At 35.1% G+C, this 21,142-nt stretch overlaps 1 protein-coding gene across 1 annotated transcript in view; it reads right to left on the bottom strand.

Annotated features, from left to right (window-relative positions):
• Positions 1-21,142, bottom strand: part of LOC134536491 (cell adhesion molecule Dscam2-like) — a 160,424-nt gene that overhangs the window by 16,918 nt on the left and 122,364 nt on the right. Inside the window, exons 27-28 of the mRNA XM_063376213.1 lie at positions 18,829-19,122; positions 8,857-9,001 (exon numbers count right to left, since the gene is read on the bottom strand). Of these exons, the coding sequence (XP_063232283.1) occupies positions 8,857-9,001; positions 18,829-19,122 (439 nt within the window). The remainder of the gene's footprint in view (positions 1-8,856; positions 9,002-18,828; positions 19,123-21,142) is intronic.

Here is a 21,142-nt window from a genome sequence, read left to right as displayed (position 1 = left end):
GTAAATCAATATTTTTTTCCTCAATAACTCTCTTTAATATTCTTAACTCATTCAATAAAAACAAATAAAAATGTTTCAAATGTTTATTTTCCACTTTAAGCTGTGAGATTCACCAACAGATACAATAAAAAAATAACACTTTTTTTTATAAAAATTTTGTAAAAAAATACTTGGTATACATTGATGTTTCCGAGAAATGCATATTCTCTTCCGCAACAGTTGTATTGGACAATCAAAGTCAAATGGCTTACATTATTGTTATACTGTTTGTGATGGGAATAAAAGTAAAATTTTAAAGGGAAGGGTTACTATATCTGTTTCTCCAATCATAGACAATAACTAGTGTATTACTGTATTAGTATAGCTTTGATTTAAATCTTTTAAGCACATTTGAATAACCTAAGCTAAAAAAATTTGTAAAACTACTATCGAAAAGGTCCAGCATGCGACTATATGACAAAATTAGTTTGTTGTTGCTTGCTACTTGTTCTTTGAATGCCATGCACATAAAGCTGATAAAGTGTATTACATATGTACATGTCAAGTGTAAATATTAATCTAGGCACTTTTTCTTTCACGACTCAACATACACAACAGAGATAAACTTGGAAGTCTTTATTTTTATAGTTTTTAAGTTAATAGCATTAAAAGAAATCCAAAAATATATAATTCAGAAATGAAATAACTTGCTTTTTTACCTAATGATGTTAACAGAAAGCACTTACCAAAAAGTCACAACTATTTTGTCATAGGAAAACTACTGTATTCTCCATCCAGTGTTGTATTTGTGTGCAATTCAGCCTTTTCACTAATGTGTTCATATGTGCTGTGATGGTAATATTGTTCAGAGATGCTCAACTTTCGTCAGTAATTTGCCCTTGTTTCATCTATTTTATTATTGGTTCAGTTTATTACTTAATTGTTTTTTTTTTTATTTCGCTGTATTGAAATCTTCTTTGGTGAGTTTTTAAGGACCTACTACGGAGCATTAGCCTGTTGCTGAAAACTAACACAGACAAATAAAATAAGTAAATATGTAAAGAACACAGAAAACTAGGGATGGGGCGACCGAATCCAACATCCGCCTAATCCGCCGAATCCTAGGGATTCGAAGCTTCGGCTGGTCTGATATAGGATTCGTCAAAGGATTCTGTGTTTTACTATTTACGGAAAAAACACAGTAAAACTCGCCTACGAGGTCCTGCATGGTAGGTTTTTCCGTATAAAGCATTTAAATTGCCCGGGGTTCTCATCATTTACGCCATTAAATGTGTGATATATAGTCCCGTTAAAATTTTTTCTGAAAGTTCCTGTCTCAAATAGTAATGGCGCACGTAAATATGAAGAAAAGACAAATGAACAACAACTTACGAAGAAATATGGATGATGTACCATAACTACAGTACAAACCCAATAGTTATTTTAAGATAATTACCATAAAAAGACCTAAAGATTCTTTGTAGATACCATAATTACTACAGAAGCACGATAGCTACCACATTTGCACTATAGTTACCGTAACAACCGATGTATATTTACCGTGATAGTAATGTATTCAGGGTGTCAACCAGATCTAGTAAATTAAATTCCCTGATTTTTCCAGGTTTATCAGGTCTAAAACTGAATTTTTCCATGTTTTCTTTAACACAATTACGACATTCCACGAAACTGAAAAAACTGCATAATATTACATTGACGGATTTCAAAGTATTTCAACTTACTTAAATTACAGTGAAACCTCTTTAATACAAACCTGAAGGGACCTAAAATTTTGCAGTTTGTATTAACGAGGTTTGTATTAACAGGTGCATATTCTCACATTAATAATCGACAAAATCAAGTATTGATTTTTTACTCGAAAATTAGTCAAATAGAGAATTAAAGAGGCTTGAAAAATTCAATGATTGTTTTCTGCACTTTTTTAGTTGCATAAATGTCCTTTACTGCACTGCAAAGTTTGTCGAAGGAAGACAAGACATCAGTGTCTACATCACTAGCAGCCAGAACATTTTCCAAGACAATTAATGCTGAAGTGGACTTCACTCTAAGAATTTTTAAAAAATATTTCAACCTCAAAATTAGTGTCAGAAATATATCAGTTACTTGTCATTAAAGTTAAATTAGTTGAAAAATAAATAAAAATGGAAGTATTTTACTTAATTCAATTTACACTTGAAAAAAAACATACGCACAATAAATCTACATGGAAATTAAAGTCTTTTTCAATATCCTGAAGTCTGAAATATGTTAACTCATGTCATCAAATGTAGAGCTGTACTGAAGAAGCCGATTTTGCCAATATTTAGTTGAATCGGCATTTCTGCCGACTTCCGATACGCTTGTTAATTTTCGGCCGATATTACTGAAAAACGAGAGAGACTGCCATAACCTAAAAATCCACGATTACCCTTTTCGCTTTTCGTAGTAGTGCTGCATTTTTTCAGATCGCATTATTTCTTCGCAACATGTGTCAAACGTACATATAAAAATTTAACATCCTATTTTTCAATAATGTTCTTTATTTTTAATATGTCATAAATAAATACATTACCGTCACAGTAAATATACATCTCGGTTGTTACGGTAACTGTAGTGCAAATGTGGTAGCTATCGTGATTCTGTAGTAATTATGGTATCAACAAAGAATCTTTAGTTATTTTTATGGTAATTATCTTAGGATAACAATTGGGTTTGTACTGTAGTTATGGTACATCATCCAATTTCTTCGTAAGTTGTTGTTCATTTGTCTTTTCTTCATATTTACGTGCTCCATTACTTGGCTGCAGATTTAAGTTGATTTTTACTACTGTATACTATCGTTACTGTTTTTATGACGGTTTCTTTCTAAGAAATGGTTATTTCTGCAAAATCTTTATGGTTAAACGATCATCTATTATAGTTTATAGTGACGGGACCACATATTTTGTACGATCAATGCGGACAAAACGATAATTCGAACATCGGTACAAGCGGACTTTTTTAACCTTAGTTGTATGGCAATTTTGCCGGGACCGTAGAAAGTATACGATAAACACGGACAATCGATACATGCGAGTTCGATAGATAGAGGTTTGACTGTAGACCATTTACCGTACAAATTATTTGCCGTTAACATAATTATAGTGAAGCTGCGTGCACGTGATTAAAGTGTGCGATTCTTGTTCTAAAATTTAATTCGGTTTATCCGATAATAAAACAATAGTACACTACGTGAGCGGACGTGAGGTTACTTCGTAATACATAATAACGAATATTTCGTATTAACCGTATTGATTGACATTAAATATGCTATCCCAGTCTGAAGGGGAATTAAAAGTGTTCGAATAAACGCGAACTTTTAAATAACCGGTATTTTATTAACGAGGTTTCACTGTAGTAAAAAAAATTACCTTATTCCAGACGTGGCCAAAGTGACTCAATTGATGGCAAATAAAACATGCTGCTACAAATATTTCACACACTTATTACTTTTGCAAAAAACATAAGTAAAAGGAAGCTCCCATCAATTTCGCAGTGACTCAACTTTTGCATCTATTGCACTTACTTCAGAATGAGCCAAATCCAACATTCGAGCCTTCTTCAACTGCAATGCCTTGATCTCCTCTTCAACTCTTCTTTTTTCTGCCTTCTTCTTGTCTGTAGCTTCCTTTTCTTTTTTCTTTTTTTGCAGGGCTTCCTTACGCCTACAACTAGCATTTCTTACATACTGTAACATGGAATTGGTGATATCAACATGCTCTACACCTCCAGAATGTTGAACAAAGTCATACATATGTCTTTGTGCAATCAGTATTTCTTCCTGCAAGTTTTCAGTCAGCAGATTAGAATTCACTGAAATTCCTCTTTCCAATGATGCATTTCCATGGGAAATTACCAACACCATCCTCACAAACTTTATAAGGCCTGTTTTGGTAGCTACTGTATGTGCCTTAAGAATGAGCATCCACAAGTGATCAAGGCGCCCGTCTTCTCGAGAAAAAGACGAGAACAGTGCTGCAAAATTTTGCGAGGAACATACCAACTGATGTGATCACTCAATGTTATCAGCTTCTTGTCCTGATAGCCACCTGTTTTGAAGACAACATTCTAAACTGTACTTCACACGCTGTTTCCTCACACCCAAATTTAAAGCCACAGACGGACATAAGCAGGAAATTCCCTTGGTAAGTTCGTACTTCTGGGGACTTTTGTCTTTAAGTTTTTTTACCATAACCTTTAGACAAGTCCTATCATTTTTCAGTAACAGGACAGACTTTTCTGGTACTTTCTCTTTCTTGAATGCATGGCGTACTGCATAGCATAACCCAACTTGATATTGTTAGCAGTCAATAGATTTTCCTGGTTATCTACATCCAAACGAGATACATTGCGTTTCTCCCTAAAGCTCTTCAGTACCTCTGGTTTCAAAAACCTTCCTGCCAAAGCTAATAAAATGCCTACCAGTGAATCATAGAGAAAAGGTGCCATGGGTGCTTCACTTTGGAACATTGTGAGAAACAATTCCAGCTCTGATGCCAAAAAGTGGAAGAATGTCAATTTTACTTCTAGAAGATTATCTTCAAGAGCACTTTTCACTACACTGAAAGAGAGAAATGAAATAGAAACTTCACAAACAAATTTCTTTAGTTGGGGTAAAGTTTTCATGGCACGCTCAGCAACTGCAATATTCCATCTGATTGCACAAAATTTCTTGGGAAAAAGCTCTGATCCAGTTATTCTAATGTAATTTGCCCTCCTTGCAGGTACGTGCTTAAACAAATAGTAACTGTGCCTCAAAAAACTAACAACGTCCCATTGTGTAGCAGAAATTCCAGTTTTGAAAGCACCATGTACCGTATGAAGCCCACAGCTACCAATTTCTAGCAACGATGGCGAATCTTCACCAAAAGTGTCTGTGATATGTATTTTCAAAGCTAACAAAAATGTCCAGTTTATGTTGAGGGCATCCATAGATACTTAAAATTAAATGCACCTGTCGGTATAATCCGAACGTGGAAAGCACATGCTGCAGCATGTCACGTCAGCAGGATAACAGACAAGCTTGAACCAGTTTGTATCAAGTGATTTGTTGCCACTTCCGAATCCGATGGTAAATAAAAGAGAATGGACGTGGGAACTGTTCGTTATTTGCCATTCAAAAATAAAAATGTGAGGGGATACACACAATGCTACGTCAATGCAAGCTGATCAATAAACAAAAACGTATTGCCAACTACAACCTACCAAACATAAATTCTATGATTTTTAAAAATATTCCCTGATTTTTAAAAAAATTCCCTGATTTTTCCCTGATTACAATATTCCCTGATATTTCCAGGTTTTCCAGGGTTGGTAGACATCCTGTGTATTATTTATTTATGACATATTAAATTAAAGAACATTATTAAAAAAAAGGATGATAAATTTTGATATGTACGGTTGGCGCATGTTTCTAAGAAATAATGTGATCACAAAAAAAGAAGTACTACTACGAAAAGTAAAAATAGTACATACTCGTGGATTCTAGGTAACGACAGTCTCTCTTTCGTTTTTCAGTAATATCGGCCCAAAATTAACAAGCGTATCGGAAGTCGGCAGAAATGCCGATTCAACTAAATATTGACAAAATCGGCTTCTTCAGTATAGCTCTACATTTGATGACATGAGTAAACATATTTCAGACTTCAGGATATTGAAAATGACTTTAATTTCCATGTAGGTTTATTGTGTGCATGTTTTTTTTGCAAGTGTAAATTTAATTAAGTAAAATGCTTCTATTTTTATTACTTTTAATTGATTAAACTTTAATGACCAGTTACAGATATTTATGACACCAATTTTGAGGTTAAGCAATTTTACTAAAGCATTCCAGCCACGCAGGTTGCCAGCGAGAGACGCTTCTCTTCTGCTGGAAACACCATCTCCAATTGTAGAGCTAATTTAACTCCTGAACGTGCAGCACAAATTATTTTTCTGCATGATGGATTAAAGAACAGAATTTAATACTCTATGACAATCTCTCTTATAATTTTATTATTGTGCTGAAAAGTGGAAATGTTGAAACAATGTGAATGTACTTTTCAAACAACATGATTTTTGGTGCTAAGTTTGTTGAAGCTAAGTAAGGACTCCAGAAAAATTGACAAGGATGTAATTATTCCAAAGATATGTTACATTTACAAAAACATATACTTGTAAACTGTGGTTATGTTAGTTGTATGATATCAGTTACTAATGAACCAATGGAAACAGGTAAGATTCAATGGAAATTTTTTTTTCTAGTAGTGCAAAATGTAAATACACACACTAAATAATTACCCAAAATTAATAAGCCCACTTCATTTTAATTCTTTATTCAAACATTATACTAAGTTTAAGATAAAAATAATTTCCCAAAAGTGTAACTGTATCACAAAAGCTCAAGCTCAAGCTCGCTCGAAGCTCGAGATTTTTCAAGTAGGCTCGCTCGAGCTCGGCTTGAAGTAAAATTCTTAGGCTCGCAGACCTCTAAATATTTATAGAAAAAATCCTAACCGCTAATCTGTACTAAAACTGAAATTTATCAAGAAAAATTTTTTGTCTTTATGTACACAAGAAACAAAGGCTTGTAGAAAACAAAGGCTTCAGAAAGCTTATTGCATTTCTGGAACCTCGTTATTATATGGTTTCGAGAAAATTTCTGGCAAATACACTTATACCAGAAATGTACCAAACTACATGTGAGAAAGTCAAGGAACTATTGGTGCAAGCAGAATACATCTCACTTACATTAGATATGTGGACATCATCTGTTAAAAGATTCGGGTTTGGGTTCGAGATTTGGCAATTCCAGTCGAGGATTTGAGTTAGGATTCGGATTCGAGGAAATCAGGATTCGCCCCATCCCTACAGAAAACAAGTAAATACAGCAAAACCCCTTATTTGCACTTTTCATGGGGACAAAGTAAAAAAGTGTAAAAAGCGGGAAAGTGTAAATAAAGGGAAAAGTATAAAAAGGAGTACAGTTTACCTTATTTAGAATTTTTTTCCTTTTGTTTAATAGCACATACTACAATGCAGGTACAAACACACTAACAACAAATTTTACTTTAGTATTTAATCAATTATTAATTTACCACATTTGACAAAAATAAAAAAAGAATGAAAGCCAAAATGTTTTTCTGATTACTTCCTAAAAAATAAATTTGAAATTTTCTTCTGCTTGCTTTTTAGGCTGTTCAAGGAGATTATTTGCCTCTCCAAATTATAAATACAGTTGCAACCGGCAGGGTTTATAACAAATACGGGCTACATACACATTGCTCACAGTAAAAAAAATTTTAAGAAAAGGCCGCAAATTGATGAATATTTACCGTCAATAGCGCGCCAAACGCGGAGAAAGGTCATTGTACTCGGTCAGCTGCTGTAACGACGCGGCGGCGCATGCGCACTCTATGCTCCGCCCAGACTCATGACGCCATCAGCCGCCAACCAATAGATGCGAGCTTAGCGGAAAAAAATATAAGCTCCACCTCCCGTGTACCAATTTTATCCAGTTCTAATACCAGTTTATTGGTATACGCACCAGTTTTCTCGCTGCCGTGACATGTTCAAGTTTACGTTTATCATGATGTCTTGATACCAATAATTAATTATTTACGATCCCCAGAAATAAATGGTTAGTTTAAAAAATATGGCGTCAACTGTACAATACTTCCCAAATTATAAAAGACGTATAAAACAGTTACCAAGACACCGCTCATTTTATCTTGTGAAGTTTATGTCTCGTACCAGTATTTCGGCTAAGTTGTGACATAAATACAGTATCAGAACTTACAAGCAGCCATGTTTGTACATTCATGAGTTTACGTTTTTCCCTCGTGCATTTTAGATTGTCTCCTGCTATAATTACTCGTACTTTTACACGCCTAGGCTTAAATTATTACATGTTTAGAAATAAAAGCAACTTTTCATGTTATAAAATATGTATATTTTGCTATTTAAAATGTTCATTGCCTACTAGCTCCACGGTATTTTCTGGTTGTTTATGGTTGTTACGTGACGTAAATAGCGGGATTGATTCGATTTTTGAGACGTAATTCGCGGGAAAGTATTGTATTGGACTATATGGGAACCAAACGGGACCTGAAGAATATAGTGCAAATAACGGGAAAACGTAAATAACGGTAACGTAAATAAGGGGTTTCGCTGTATTAGCTAATGGAATAACAAAAGTGAACAAAATGTTATTCCAAAGAAGAATTCAAACCAGTGAAATAAAAACAGAAACCAGTTAGGTAATAAACTTAAAAAATAATAAAATAGATGAAACAACGAAGGTAAATTACTAACATCATGTGAGCATCTCTGAACATAACTATCATAGCACATGAGAACTCATTAGTGAAAATGCTGAATTGCACATAAATACAACACTGGAGAACACATTAGTTCTCCTACAACAAAACAGTTGTGATGTTTTGGGAAGTGCTTTCTTTTACCATTATGACATGAGGCAAAACTGCAGACATTTTTTCTGGATTTTTTTTTTTTTTTTTTGGATTTCCGAGAGAGACGTATACTCTGCAATGATATATACATAGGTATTATTTTTTAATCAAATTGAATTTTGTTTGCATGTTTCGATCTGATAATTAATAAATTTTTTTTTTAAATTCAAAGAGTTATTTTTTTACGAAGTGTGCAACCGTGTTATGAATAACTATTTTCAGAAATAATTTAAAATAAGTAATTTTTAATCATTTCCTTTGCAAGTTTTATGAGCCTGGCATTCGTCCATTTCAGCACTTAACATGGCTGGTCAATGATTGGTTGCTGCACAAGTATCGTGTCGGTTAGTGTGCACACGCTCATCACAAGTACACTCGGCGAACGTACCTCCTGTGGACCACTATGCAGACACACACGGTGACTGCAATAGTGCAAATAATGCCAGATATGACAGGAATGATCACGTTCAAGTGAGGGTAGAAACTGCTCGCTTGCTCAGAGGTGTCAGCAACCATGTCCATGAGAAATATTTCTGGAAAACAGAATCATGTCATGAAATCACAATCGTAAACTGCATACACAGTGAAGTACTAACCATTAGCATATTAACCAGAAACAGTATTGAAGAGTTGGCTGTTTAAAACGTACAAAAATATTAAACAAAACCCACTAACCAAAACTAAGTACATACAAACCAAAACAAACACAAGACGCAAACTGTCAATAACGTGTGATATGGTTCATATAAACTTCTTAACAATTTTACCATGCACATAATAAAAATTTGAATTAAACCTCTACTAACATTACGTGATCTTTAAAGGAATAAAATTTTACCTAATACACTGAACCAAAGTTAACAGCACTTTCTTTCTCTAAGATAAAGTAAAATACTTGAAAAAAATAATAACATAATCAATTTCTGCCAAATTCAATCATCAGTAACTGTTAGACAATGGAAAATGCACCTTGTAAATTCAGATAGCAATAAAATCTCTATCACCATGTTACTTAAATGATATAAGGTATTCCCTCTTTCTCGCACGTCAATGTGTACACCCTCTTGAGGGTTGGATGTCAATGTGGCAGACTAGTGTTGTGTGAACAGCTGCTGAGGATCAAGTATAAAAATACTTGTACACTTTATAGTAATCAAGGAATTGTATATACTAGCTGTAGCTAGTACAAAATACATAAGTAACTATTGGCCAATTCTCCACTATCTTTCTTCTACAAGTCCAATGCAAAACCAAAGAAAATTATTGACGGCAGAGTTATAAAAGGAAAATTAACACTTGTTTTTACATTAATATTATTTCCAACCACTTTTAGTACAAAAATTAAAAATATAAAAATACTTGTATACTTAAATATTTATATATGAATTTATATATGCAATGAATTTATAAAAAAAAATATTGCAAACTTAGATTTCAACTTAAAATTAGAAGCTCATTAAATACATGAAAAACTATGCATTACACTATTACAGTATCTTAACTTTCTTGCATACCAGCTAGAACTGAAATTAGTGTTCACTATCATGTTCACCTTTCACTTGTTATCTTTCATGTTCAAAGAAAGAGGACGGCCAGTACGAGGTCTCACACATCTAGTTGGCCATTCCATTCCCTTGTTATTTAAACTAAGGAAATTTTTCAGTACGGTTAGTCACAAGATTTCTCAACAGATACTTACTAAATGTTATTTTTGAGCTGTAAATGGTCATGCTAGTGATAATAACTAGAGCCAAGATTTTATGGTGTTATGAAAAAGGACTTTTTGTCATTAAGAATTGTGGATTTCGTCTTTATCGTCATAAAAAATTAAAACACATGTAATAACATGTACACACCTAACAGAGCTGCCTTGATCAAATGCTTCAATAATTCGTGGTTAGAGACTTAAAATATGCACATTAAACAATACTATGTTGAGAGTACATAAAAAATTAACAACTAAAATATTCAGTATTCTTATGCAGGTAAGTACTGTTCCTGAGTTCAGGAGAGAGTCTAAATTAATTAAAATAGAAACTACAGTTAAACTTTTGGGTAAATATTTACAATCGCGGTAGATGCCAAAAAAAATGCTAAAAATCCGAAAATACTTTTATTCTATGCTCTTTCACTTCCTCTTTTCAAATCAACCGGCGGAGATAAGAAATTCCAAATACTTTAGGATATATCAAATTTTTTAATTTCATCATATGTAGAGTCGCGGTAGATGCCAAAAAAAATGTAAAAAATCCTAAAATACCTTTATCATATGCTCTTCAACTTCCTCTTTTCATTAAAAGCGGCGGAGATAAGAAATTCCAAATACTTTAGGAGATATTGAATTTTTTAATTTTGCAATACAAGACCTGTGGAACCATTCGAGCGGCGCCATTTTTGTTATTTTGCCGTGTGTTCGTGAATACGTGAATCGTGAATGCGTAATTAATAAAATGGTTGATTAGGTCAGGTCAGTTACATTATTAATACTTTCAAACTTAGCCGACATTAAAAATTATTTTGTGAATTAATTTTAATGGATGTTTAGTTTTAAAATATTTATAATGTAACTGACCTGACCAAACAAACCCGGACAGAGGGTGAACAGTAAACTAAAATGGTCGATTAGGTCAGGTCAGTTACATTATAAATACTTTAAAACTAAGGTGATATTAAAAATAATGTGAATTAATTTTAATTATTCTTTAGTTTTAAATTATTTATAATGTAACTGATAGTGATGGGTCGAGACTCGAAAAATCGAGCGAGTCGAGTCGAGCCGGCGAAACTAAACTCGACTCGAAAACCGAGTTGATTAAGATCGTGTCCTCGAGTCTCGTCAAAGTTTAGTTTTTGGCTCGACCATAATGTTGCACAATTTCCAATAGTGAAGGTAGGTACTTATCCGAAACCATGCACTTTAAAATAAAATAAAATGTATTATTTAGGCCTACCTAGTGGAAAACCTCTGATCCAACACTGAAAACCTTGAAAACGAAGTCGGAAGATTATTTATTTTCGATTGTGTGTAACCGCAAACAGTGTATCCCATCCTTCAATATGCACTTAATATTTATAACTGCAACAAAATACCTTTATTTAACTATAACGGAATTTAAAAAATGTTCTCTAGATTCAGTCATGAACAAGACCACGTTAATATTTGGGCAGCTTTGGAAGTAAATAATATTTACTACTAAGCATTAGATAGCCGCCATTTTAACTCCGGGCCAATGGCCTACGTAAGTCATCATACAGCCAGGGAATGTTGCCACTTTGGCAAATTGATATCAACAATAATTGAAATCTCCAACCAGTTTTCCATGGCCGAACGGAAAATTGAGGCTGCTGAAGTTTATGTTTACACTTGAGTTTGCATCGCCGGCGTCGTATTAATCATAAACGGTTTAGTATTGGTGGAATAGATATGTTTGTACGGCCTGGGACGTCAAAAAGTGACGAATAGAAATCAAAAGCAGAGATTTGGGAATTTTTTGAAAAATTTGATCATCAGACAGCTAAATGCAAGTGCTGCAAAAAATACAAGACTCAGTCATCATCAAATTCACGTCTGATTCGTCATTTGGATGTGCATTTTCACTTAAAGCGTCAGTATGAAGATTAAAAAAAAAATACAAAAATCAAAATGTGTAGGGAAACCTTCAATAATTCAAAGTTTTCATATTTAATTACATATATTATATTGAGAAATATTTAACTTATATTTATTTCGCTCATCATTCTGCCACTTGAACCTCGCTAAGTTTGACTCATCTCAACAAATTTCCACGAGTTCGGCTCGAGTTCGACTCGAAGACAAATTTCTATGAGTTCGACTCGAGCTCGACTCGAAGATAAATTTCTTTGTTTAACTCGAACTCGACTCGATGCTGAAATAGGGTGACTCGACCCATCACTAGAACTGACCTTACCTAACAAACCCGTAACAAAGGATGTACAGTAACAACTCACGTAAATTTTTTTTGTTACTTATTACTTGCGCAACAATATCAAAATAACAAATAAGACTTTAAAATTAGAAACGTTAAAAACTCACGTAAGTTGGAGGCGGTAATTAAACACCGTTTTAAACAATAATTGAACTAAATAATCACGTATTAGTTCATTTGAATTCTGGCCTATCACGAACAATCACGTGACATCATTATCCAATAAAAAAATAGATACTCGTACGTAAACAAGAAACAATGGTGCACGCACGCCACAGGAATGCGCTGGTTTTGTGCTGAAATTTAAAAATTCGATATCTCCTAAAGTATTTGGAATTTCTAATCTCCGCCGCTTTTAATGAAAAGAGGAAGTTGAAGAGCATATAATAAAGGTATTTTCAGATGTTTAGCATTTTTTTTGGCATATACCGCGACTCTACATATGATGAAATTAAAAAATTCGATATCTCCTAAAGTATTTGGAATTTCTTACCTCCGCCGGTTGTTTTGAAAAGAGGAAGTGAAAGGGCACAGAATAAAAGTATTTAGATTTTTAGCATTTTTTTTGGCATCTACCGCGATTGTAAATATTTACCAACTTTTGTTCTATAAATGCAATATAATTAAGCTCAGTAAAAAGCCACCATTGTCAGCAGTTCAGCATTCTCTGGTTTTAGAGATCTTCTTCTGTCACTTACAACTACAGAATACTTAGAAAAAGATCTTTCTGAGTCCACATTCGTTGCAGGTATCCATATTAACTTTAAAGCAGCAGCTGCAAATTCAGGATAATCCGCTTTCATTTTACATAGTATGTCCACCATGTCTATGTAGTTCACATGCGGTTTCTTCTGCTCTTGGGAAACCAGGTTTTGGAGTGTTATGTAGCCTGTCGCTACAGAGGTCTTCTGCACCTTGCAAAGGAAAGGTAGGTTCTGGAATTCTTTTTCCTCCACACGAATGTTTCCTACATTTTGAGGTAGTAATGGGTCGAGACTCGAAAAATCGAGCGAGTCGAGTCGAGCCGGCGAAACTAAACTCGACTCGAAAACCGAGTTGAATAAGATCGTGTCCTCGAGTCTCGTCAAAGTTTAGTTTTTGGCTCGACTATAATGTTGCACAATTTCCAATAGTGAAGGTACTTATCCGAAACCATGCACTTTAAAATAAAATAAAATGTATTATTTAGGCCTACCTAGTGGAAAACCTCTGATCCAACACTGAAAACCTTGAAAACGAAGTCGGAAGATTGTTTATTTTCGATCGTTTATAACCGCAAACAGTGTATCCCATCCTTCAATATGCACTTAATATTTATAACTGCAACAAAATACCTTTATTTAACTATAACGGAATTTAAAAAATGTTCTCTAGATTCAGTCATGAACAAGACCACGTTAATATTTGGGCAGCTTTGGAGGTAAATAATATTTACTACTAAACACTAGATAGCCGCCATTTTAACTCTTGGCCCATGGCCTACGTAAGTCATCATACAGCCAGGGAATGTTGCCACTTTGTCGAATCGATATAAACAATAATTGAAATCTCCAACCAGTTTTCCATGGCCGAACGTAAAATTGAGGCTGTTGAAGTTTATGTTTACACTTGAGTTTGCGTCGCCGGCGTCGTATTAATCATAAACGGTTTAGTATTAGTGGAATGGATATGTTTGTACGGCCTGGGACGTCACAAAGTGACGAATAGAAATCAAGAGCAGAGATTTGGGAATTTTTTGAAAAATTTGATCATCAGACAGCTAAATGCAAGTGCTGAAAAAAATTTACAAGACTCAGTCATCATCAAATTCACGTTTGATTCGTCACTTGGATATGCATTTTCACTTAAAGCGTCCGTATGAAGATTAAAAAAAAAAATACAAAAAATCAAATGTGTAGGGCAACCTTCAATAATTCAAAGTTTTCATATTTAATTACATATATTATATTGAGAAATATTTAACATATTTATTTCGCTCATTATTTTGCCACTTGAACCTCGCTAAGTTTGACTCATCTCGACAAATTTCCATGACGTCGGCTCGAGTTCGACTCGAAGACAAATTTCTATGAGTTCGACTCGAGCTCGACTCGAAGATAAATTTCTTTGTTTAACTCGAACTCGACTCGATGCTGAAATTGGGTGACTCGACTCATCACTATTTTGAGGATTCATTAGAGCACTGATTCCCAGAAATAGTTGACGAGATGGATCAGTGTTCACCAGATCAATCAGTTTTATAAGACTGAATTTAGCTGTGTTCTTGAACTGCTCTTTAAGGGCTGCAGAGTTGACAGTTTTCATTTCAGCCAAAATGTCTTCAACATTTTCAGGAAATATTCCCTTAGCCAAGACATCAAGAGTAGTTTGCAGTTTACTCAATTTTGTGCACAACTGATGAGCAGTAGGATATGTACTTTGTTCCTTCAAGAAAATTAATTAGCTCTACAAAGGTGTTACAGTTTTGAGCCACAAATGTAAGAATGGCCTCAAGACATTGTAACTCTTCCTTCTGGAGTCCCTTGATATATTTAACACCAGAGTTATCTTCGCTAAGCTGCTCAAAGCATTCCACAATGTCGTGCAGATGGAGTGCGAGGTATGATACAGATTCAAACCATGTGTTCCAACGTGTAACAACTGGCATGGGGAATAACTTGACCAGAGCCTTGTTTTCTCCATGTTTCTGGAGAAGAAATTGAAGGTATGCATGCCTCCTCTTTCTGGTATTAAGAAAGGCCATCTTTACCTTACAAACGAAGAGGTTCAGTTCTTCCAAGTTGTTTTGCCAGATCTGCCCAACAATGTTTACTTTATGGGCCCAACATTGTATGTGGTACATGTGGTCACCAAATACACCTTCAAGGGTGCCAGCAGATTTTGTCATGTACCTGGCACTATCTGTAACATACGCAATTATGTTTTCTTCCTTGACTTCATATTTGGAGCATACATCAATCACTGCCCGAGAACAACAAATAGCATTTGCTGCATCAAAGACACAAGAAGCCCCTAAGATAACATCTTGTTCAGCACCTGGTTTCAGAATTTTAAACAAGATGTTGAAAACACAATTATTACTCTTGTCAGTGGTTTCATCTACGAGTATGACCACATCTTGCCCCAAGAGCTGCTGCTTGATTTCCACTTCTTTTTTCTCTCTAAGTAGGGGAATGTACTTTTTCCTCATCCAATCCGCTGTTGGAAGATCACCAGCACCACTTACATGCTTCTGCATCCATGCAGTCAGCTTGCTGTTGTCAAGTTTCTCAAGAGGAATACCTGCAGCTACAAAGGCTTCAACAGTTTTGAGAACAAAATCTTCCTTTTGTTTTTTTGCGCATATTTGCGCCACTCCTGCTTCAGGGATTGAAAGCTGTCGTTTAAAGTGCATGGGGATCGTTTAGCTTTTACATGTTTGTCACTAATTATGTGCTTGTTTACCGTGTCCTTACGTTCATGCTCCAAACGGCAATTACAATATTTACAGAAAAGTATTTTTCCGTCACTGACATATAATCCCTCATTCTTAAACTCGTCAGCATGTGATGACGCAGTAGCTTTATTTTTCAGCATGATTAAGAAATTTAGCTTTCATTTATGCACGTCATTTGTAAACAAAGCCCGGAGGTACCAAAAACTAGTATTTACTGAAGTTGTAGCGAAAAAATAAACCGCGGGAAGCCTACTTTTTACAGGCGAGAGAGCCATATACTCAACCCAAAGTAAAAGGTTAGGTTATGTCAGGTCAGTAAAATAAATGTTTTTATTTATTTTCCGGGAGGGTTGGGTAGGTAAGCGTTATTTAAAATATTTAATGACCGTAAAATAAATAAATCCTTGCAATATGGTGCTTTTTCATTAGCGATCGGAAAACTTTGATTATGTTACGATTTTGGCTCTCTCGCCTGTGATGTGTGAAATGAAAATGAAGGCTTCACGGTAAACTGCTTATTCAACAAGCACACAAAATTGCGTTACAGTGAAATTTCATTAAATATCAAGTGATCATTAAATATCAATGTTTGCTTTTATTTTATTTTCATACGTATTTATTTAATGAATGCAGTTTTTGTTCACGTGTATTTTTCAAAGGATACAGCAAACAAGGCGCTGAGATTTTTCACGTTGTTGTGTTTGTTAACTTGTTAATTTTAGTTTACGATCGTCAGTTGTTAATATTGCGTGATCTCTAGTGGCTAGATGCGTTTAAAAACCCTAACCTAACTTCGATAACAATCTTTTTTTTGTTCGTGAAATCGTCAATTTTTGTGATATCTTGTAATTTTTTAAGATGAATAGAATAATTAACGCATTAAATAACCATCACACTGCAGTTGGATGACGACCATTTCTTCTACAAACAGATACGGAATTTTTGTCAATCAACCAATAGTCGGTAGTTAACGATTTAAATCAATATTGAGGTGTTTATTTGTGGTTAGAAAACATTTCACATTTTTCGCGGTTTGGGATGAATTTCACGTGAAAATTCACGATTTCGCATAAAATCATATAATCTTGGCTCTAATAATAATTATGTACACATGCATGACCTTCTACTGCTATTAGATAGTTTTTAGTAAAAATTAGTCTAGGTAATTTGAGATGATGAAAATAAAATGCAAGATAGCTACGGAGATGAATTTACAGGAAAAGCCCTCAAATAAGAGTATTCACTTGGGCCATGTATATTTTGCAAAAATGATTTCCAGACCAGTTTTGCATTCAGAATTTTGTAGCATTGTCAATGAATGGTTGGTGGTTGGCTCGGTTTCTTACGGGTTTCATGTCCACTAGGGGTGGGCAAAGCTTCGAAAGTTCGAATTCAAGTCGAACATTTGTTATATGAGAATTCGTACTCAAAAAAAAATTAAATTATTCGAAGTTCGAAAAATAGAAAGAAAAAAAACATTACAATAGTTTTTAAGCTAATCTTTTAATATACATTCATTGCCTAAAAGTTAAAGAATGCCTACAATCAATAACGTCAACTTGGAGTTAACTTAGCATAATAACACACACATGCTTAGCCTAAGCCTATATGCCTGATCATTAAAACTAACCTCAACCATAATACAAATATGTTGGTTATACTTTGTTCAACTTACGTTGGCTTAAAGTAAAATAATTGTAAGTATCGTATTTTGCTGAGAAAATGACAAATAGCAACTCCCAATGAATTATTTTCATGTTTAGAAACGTGCCAGATTCATTCCCGACTTCGGTATTAGTCTTAATCTGCCCCCACAACAGCTCTTTTTCCATGCATAAATTACGTCAATAATGATTAAACGTGATACAATATCACCAACGGACTTATAAAACAGCAGTTACTGCACTGAATCCATTGAAATAAAATTATTGAATAAAATTCATTTATAAATAAACAGGGAAAATATTCCACGGATGGAACAGTAGAAAATATGAGTTTCGTGAATAATCGTAAACAAAGATGGCGACCATACAACCACTCCGTTTTTCACCCACACACTTTCTACACTTCTTAGGCCGGGCCTGCTTTTGTGCAAATAGTAAAGATATTTTTTTTTTTTACGTTGGAGGAATGTAATAAACAATAAGTAGTTTGTCTCTAAATGGCTGTGCGCGTAAGCTGAAGGCCAAAAGTAAAAAAAAAAAAGTTTATATTTACCTTCAATCGTTCTTGTTCATTATTATTATTATTATTATTATTATTATTATTATTATTATTATTATTATTATTATACAATAACAACGTAGAAAGTTCTGCCGGCCGTATAAAATATTACCATACAGTATTCAGTTGTATACAAATAGCAAATGTTACGTGACTAAGTTTTTGGCAATGGTTCAAAAGGCCTAAGTTAATGGAGAATGTTGCGTTGATGAATATGTATAAGCAAACGTGTGTGAAAGATTTTTAGCAGTTTACATTATTTGTAATTGATATTCCTCCGGAAATGTGGTGACAGCACGTCGTCAATCCCTGGCACCTCAACATGTGCAGGAACTAACATTTTTGCATGACAATTTAATTAAGTTTTGAAAAATATTTTCTGTCACCAAACTTGTATATTATTATGTTTTTTAATATTTTGAATTTCTAGCATTTAAATGTGCATATATTTTGTGCATCTGTGAATTACATTTATTTTTTATATTCAACCTAGTTTGTAGGTTTTAAGATTTGTACATTTATTATAAATAAGATCGTTGCATTGTTTGGTGTTTGCATTTAAAAAATTCTTTGATTTGACCTAGTATTCGATATTCAATTCGAATTCGGGAATATTTATAAAAATTGCTTCGAATTCGCTTTGAAATGAAAATATCTATATTCGCCCACCTCTAATGTCCACCGTCAGCACGCAACTCTAGTGTGGTAACGATCGCTGGCGTGGGCGGCACGAGAGAGAGAGAGAGAGCCGTACCTCCCGTGTGCGTGCGCGTGGCGAACAGGAACTCCTGCTCCGCGGACCCCGCGTCGTTGTGGGCGGCCACTCGCAGCACGTACCACGTGGCGGGCAGCAGGTCGGGGACCACCAGCTCCGACCCGGGGGGCTGCCCCTCCCCCGGCACCGCCACCCACTCGCCCCCCTGCTGCTGGGGCCGGTACCTCGCCTCCAAGCGCCGGATGGGGCAGCCCCCGTCCGGCCACGCCCCCAGGTGCAGCGTCACCGACGTCGAGTTGGCTTCGAGGAGCTCCTGCGGCGGGAGCTTGGGGGCTGCGACACACACACACGCCCGCTCCGACAGCTCCAGCAACAGCAGCCCGCTTCCGTTACTACCGCTGGCATGTTGTGATGAGGTTCCAGTTTAACTGGCATTTCCACCATTTCATTCATACGTGAAAGGCACATATTTACTACATGTATCATTTGATATATTAAAAAGAATACCATGCTTATTAATATTAACATTGTAAAATAAACTTAAATTTTTAAAATGGTAAAATTATAATTTTTTTTTATAGTGATTATTGTCAAACTACATACAGTGGAACCTTGTAATTACGAGTATTTGATACCATGAGAACTCCGAAGTTATGACAGTTTTGTGATGCACCATCACTTTGAATACATAAATCATACATATACTAAATTAAACTGGTTGTTGCGGGTGCTCACTTGTTGGCACTTCCGTGAGTACGAGTGATTTACTGGCACCTTTTAAACGAGGGAAAAACACAGTCTGATTTAGGCGTTATTTCTGTTTGGCTCACGTTTTAATATTTATTTTGCATATTCTTTTAAATTTTCCGATGACGAACAGTGCAAAACTGCAATGGCGTATATCCGAGAAATTATATTAAATCAATATTCCCCATAGCATGAGTCATTTAAAAGAATGTAATATAAGCAGTTAGTTTTTTTTTCACAAAATAGAATTACATATATACTGCACCTAGTCTCACTTCAGTGAACTTTTTCAAGACATGCATTCTTAAATGGCACTGTCACAAGCCAAAGGTATCACGATCAACTTTTTTATGATGCAAACAAACCAAAATACAACAATTTTAGAAGCCTCAGAAGAAGTTTCAAACATGAAACTTTAAATAAAACATTAGTGACGGCTGAGCGTTCATCAGTGACGGCTGAGCGTTCATAGCCGACGGACGTGCGCGCGCGCTCCCCGGCTTTAATGTGCTATTATTTCTTCACTATCGTTAAGTTCGACTCATAATTGATTCATCGCTGCTTAATCTTTCCGACTTTCATGGGTTTTCATTACCCGATAATAATGATTCGATCATTGAATTAGTTCCAGACACGGTTACTAAAATGTTCAGATCGCCTACTAAAAAAGTGATTTCTAATTCGCCGGGAATATCTGAAAAAGCAAGTGAAAGTTCATCGAAGCAAAAATCTTCTAGTGAAGCTTGGACGGTAAAACTTCTGGATCCCACCATGGAAGACTTAATCTCGGCCGTGAAATCCCTCAGTATGAAATTTGACGAGTTAAAAAGCGAGAATATGGTGTTAAAAACCCTTCTTATCGACTCTCGTAGTGAAACTGCAGAGATAAAAAATGAACTGCAACAGATTAAACAGATCTTATCTTCTAAGACTGATTCTGTTAATTCATACAGTCAAGTAGTTAAAAAAGTCTCCTCAAACAAGAAACCTGCTTGTGTCGAGTCATCCGGTGTATCTGGCAACAGTGCGCGCACCAGTGACCCACTTACAACTCAGCGTGTCTCCAACGACGTCATCAGGAAAAACGGTAAACAGCTCGTCGACGAAGACGGCTTCACCGTAGTACAACATTCACGCAAGTCCACGAATAATGAAAACTCCGATAGAAAATTATCTAACACGGATCGTAAGAAAAATCCCTTGCAAATTGGCATCAGGAATGTTTCCACATTAAAAACAATTGCTAAACCTATTTACAAAAAAACAAAAGCTCTCTTTGTCACGCGTTTTGAGCCGTCTGTCACGGAACAAGAAGTCGTAGATTATATTTCCAACGAACTAAATCTCAAGCAAGTCAAAGTGGCCAAGCTCCGGACAAAGCATAATTCTTACGCCTCCTTCCATGTATCTGTTCTGGAAGAAGATTTTAGTAGAATTAATAATATTGTTTTTTGGCCCAGTGGCTGTTTAATCAGTCCTTTCTTTGGAAAACTGCATCAAGACCAAATTGTTAGTACTAATTCATCTCCTGAAGCTCTCGGTAATTCTACCCAATTACCTCCAAGTTCCTGCAGTACATCGTCACCTTTTATGCCAGCAACTTCTA

Source organism: Bacillus rossius, chromosome 11 (genome assembly GCF_032445375.1).
Source record: "Bacillus rossius redtenbacheri isolate Brsri chromosome 11, Brsri_v3, whole genome shotgun sequence".
NCBI classification, from domain to species: Eukaryota; Metazoa; Arthropoda; class Insecta; order Phasmatodea; family Bacillidae; genus Bacillus; species Bacillus rossius.
This window is presented reverse-complemented; position numbering and strand designations above follow the sequence as displayed.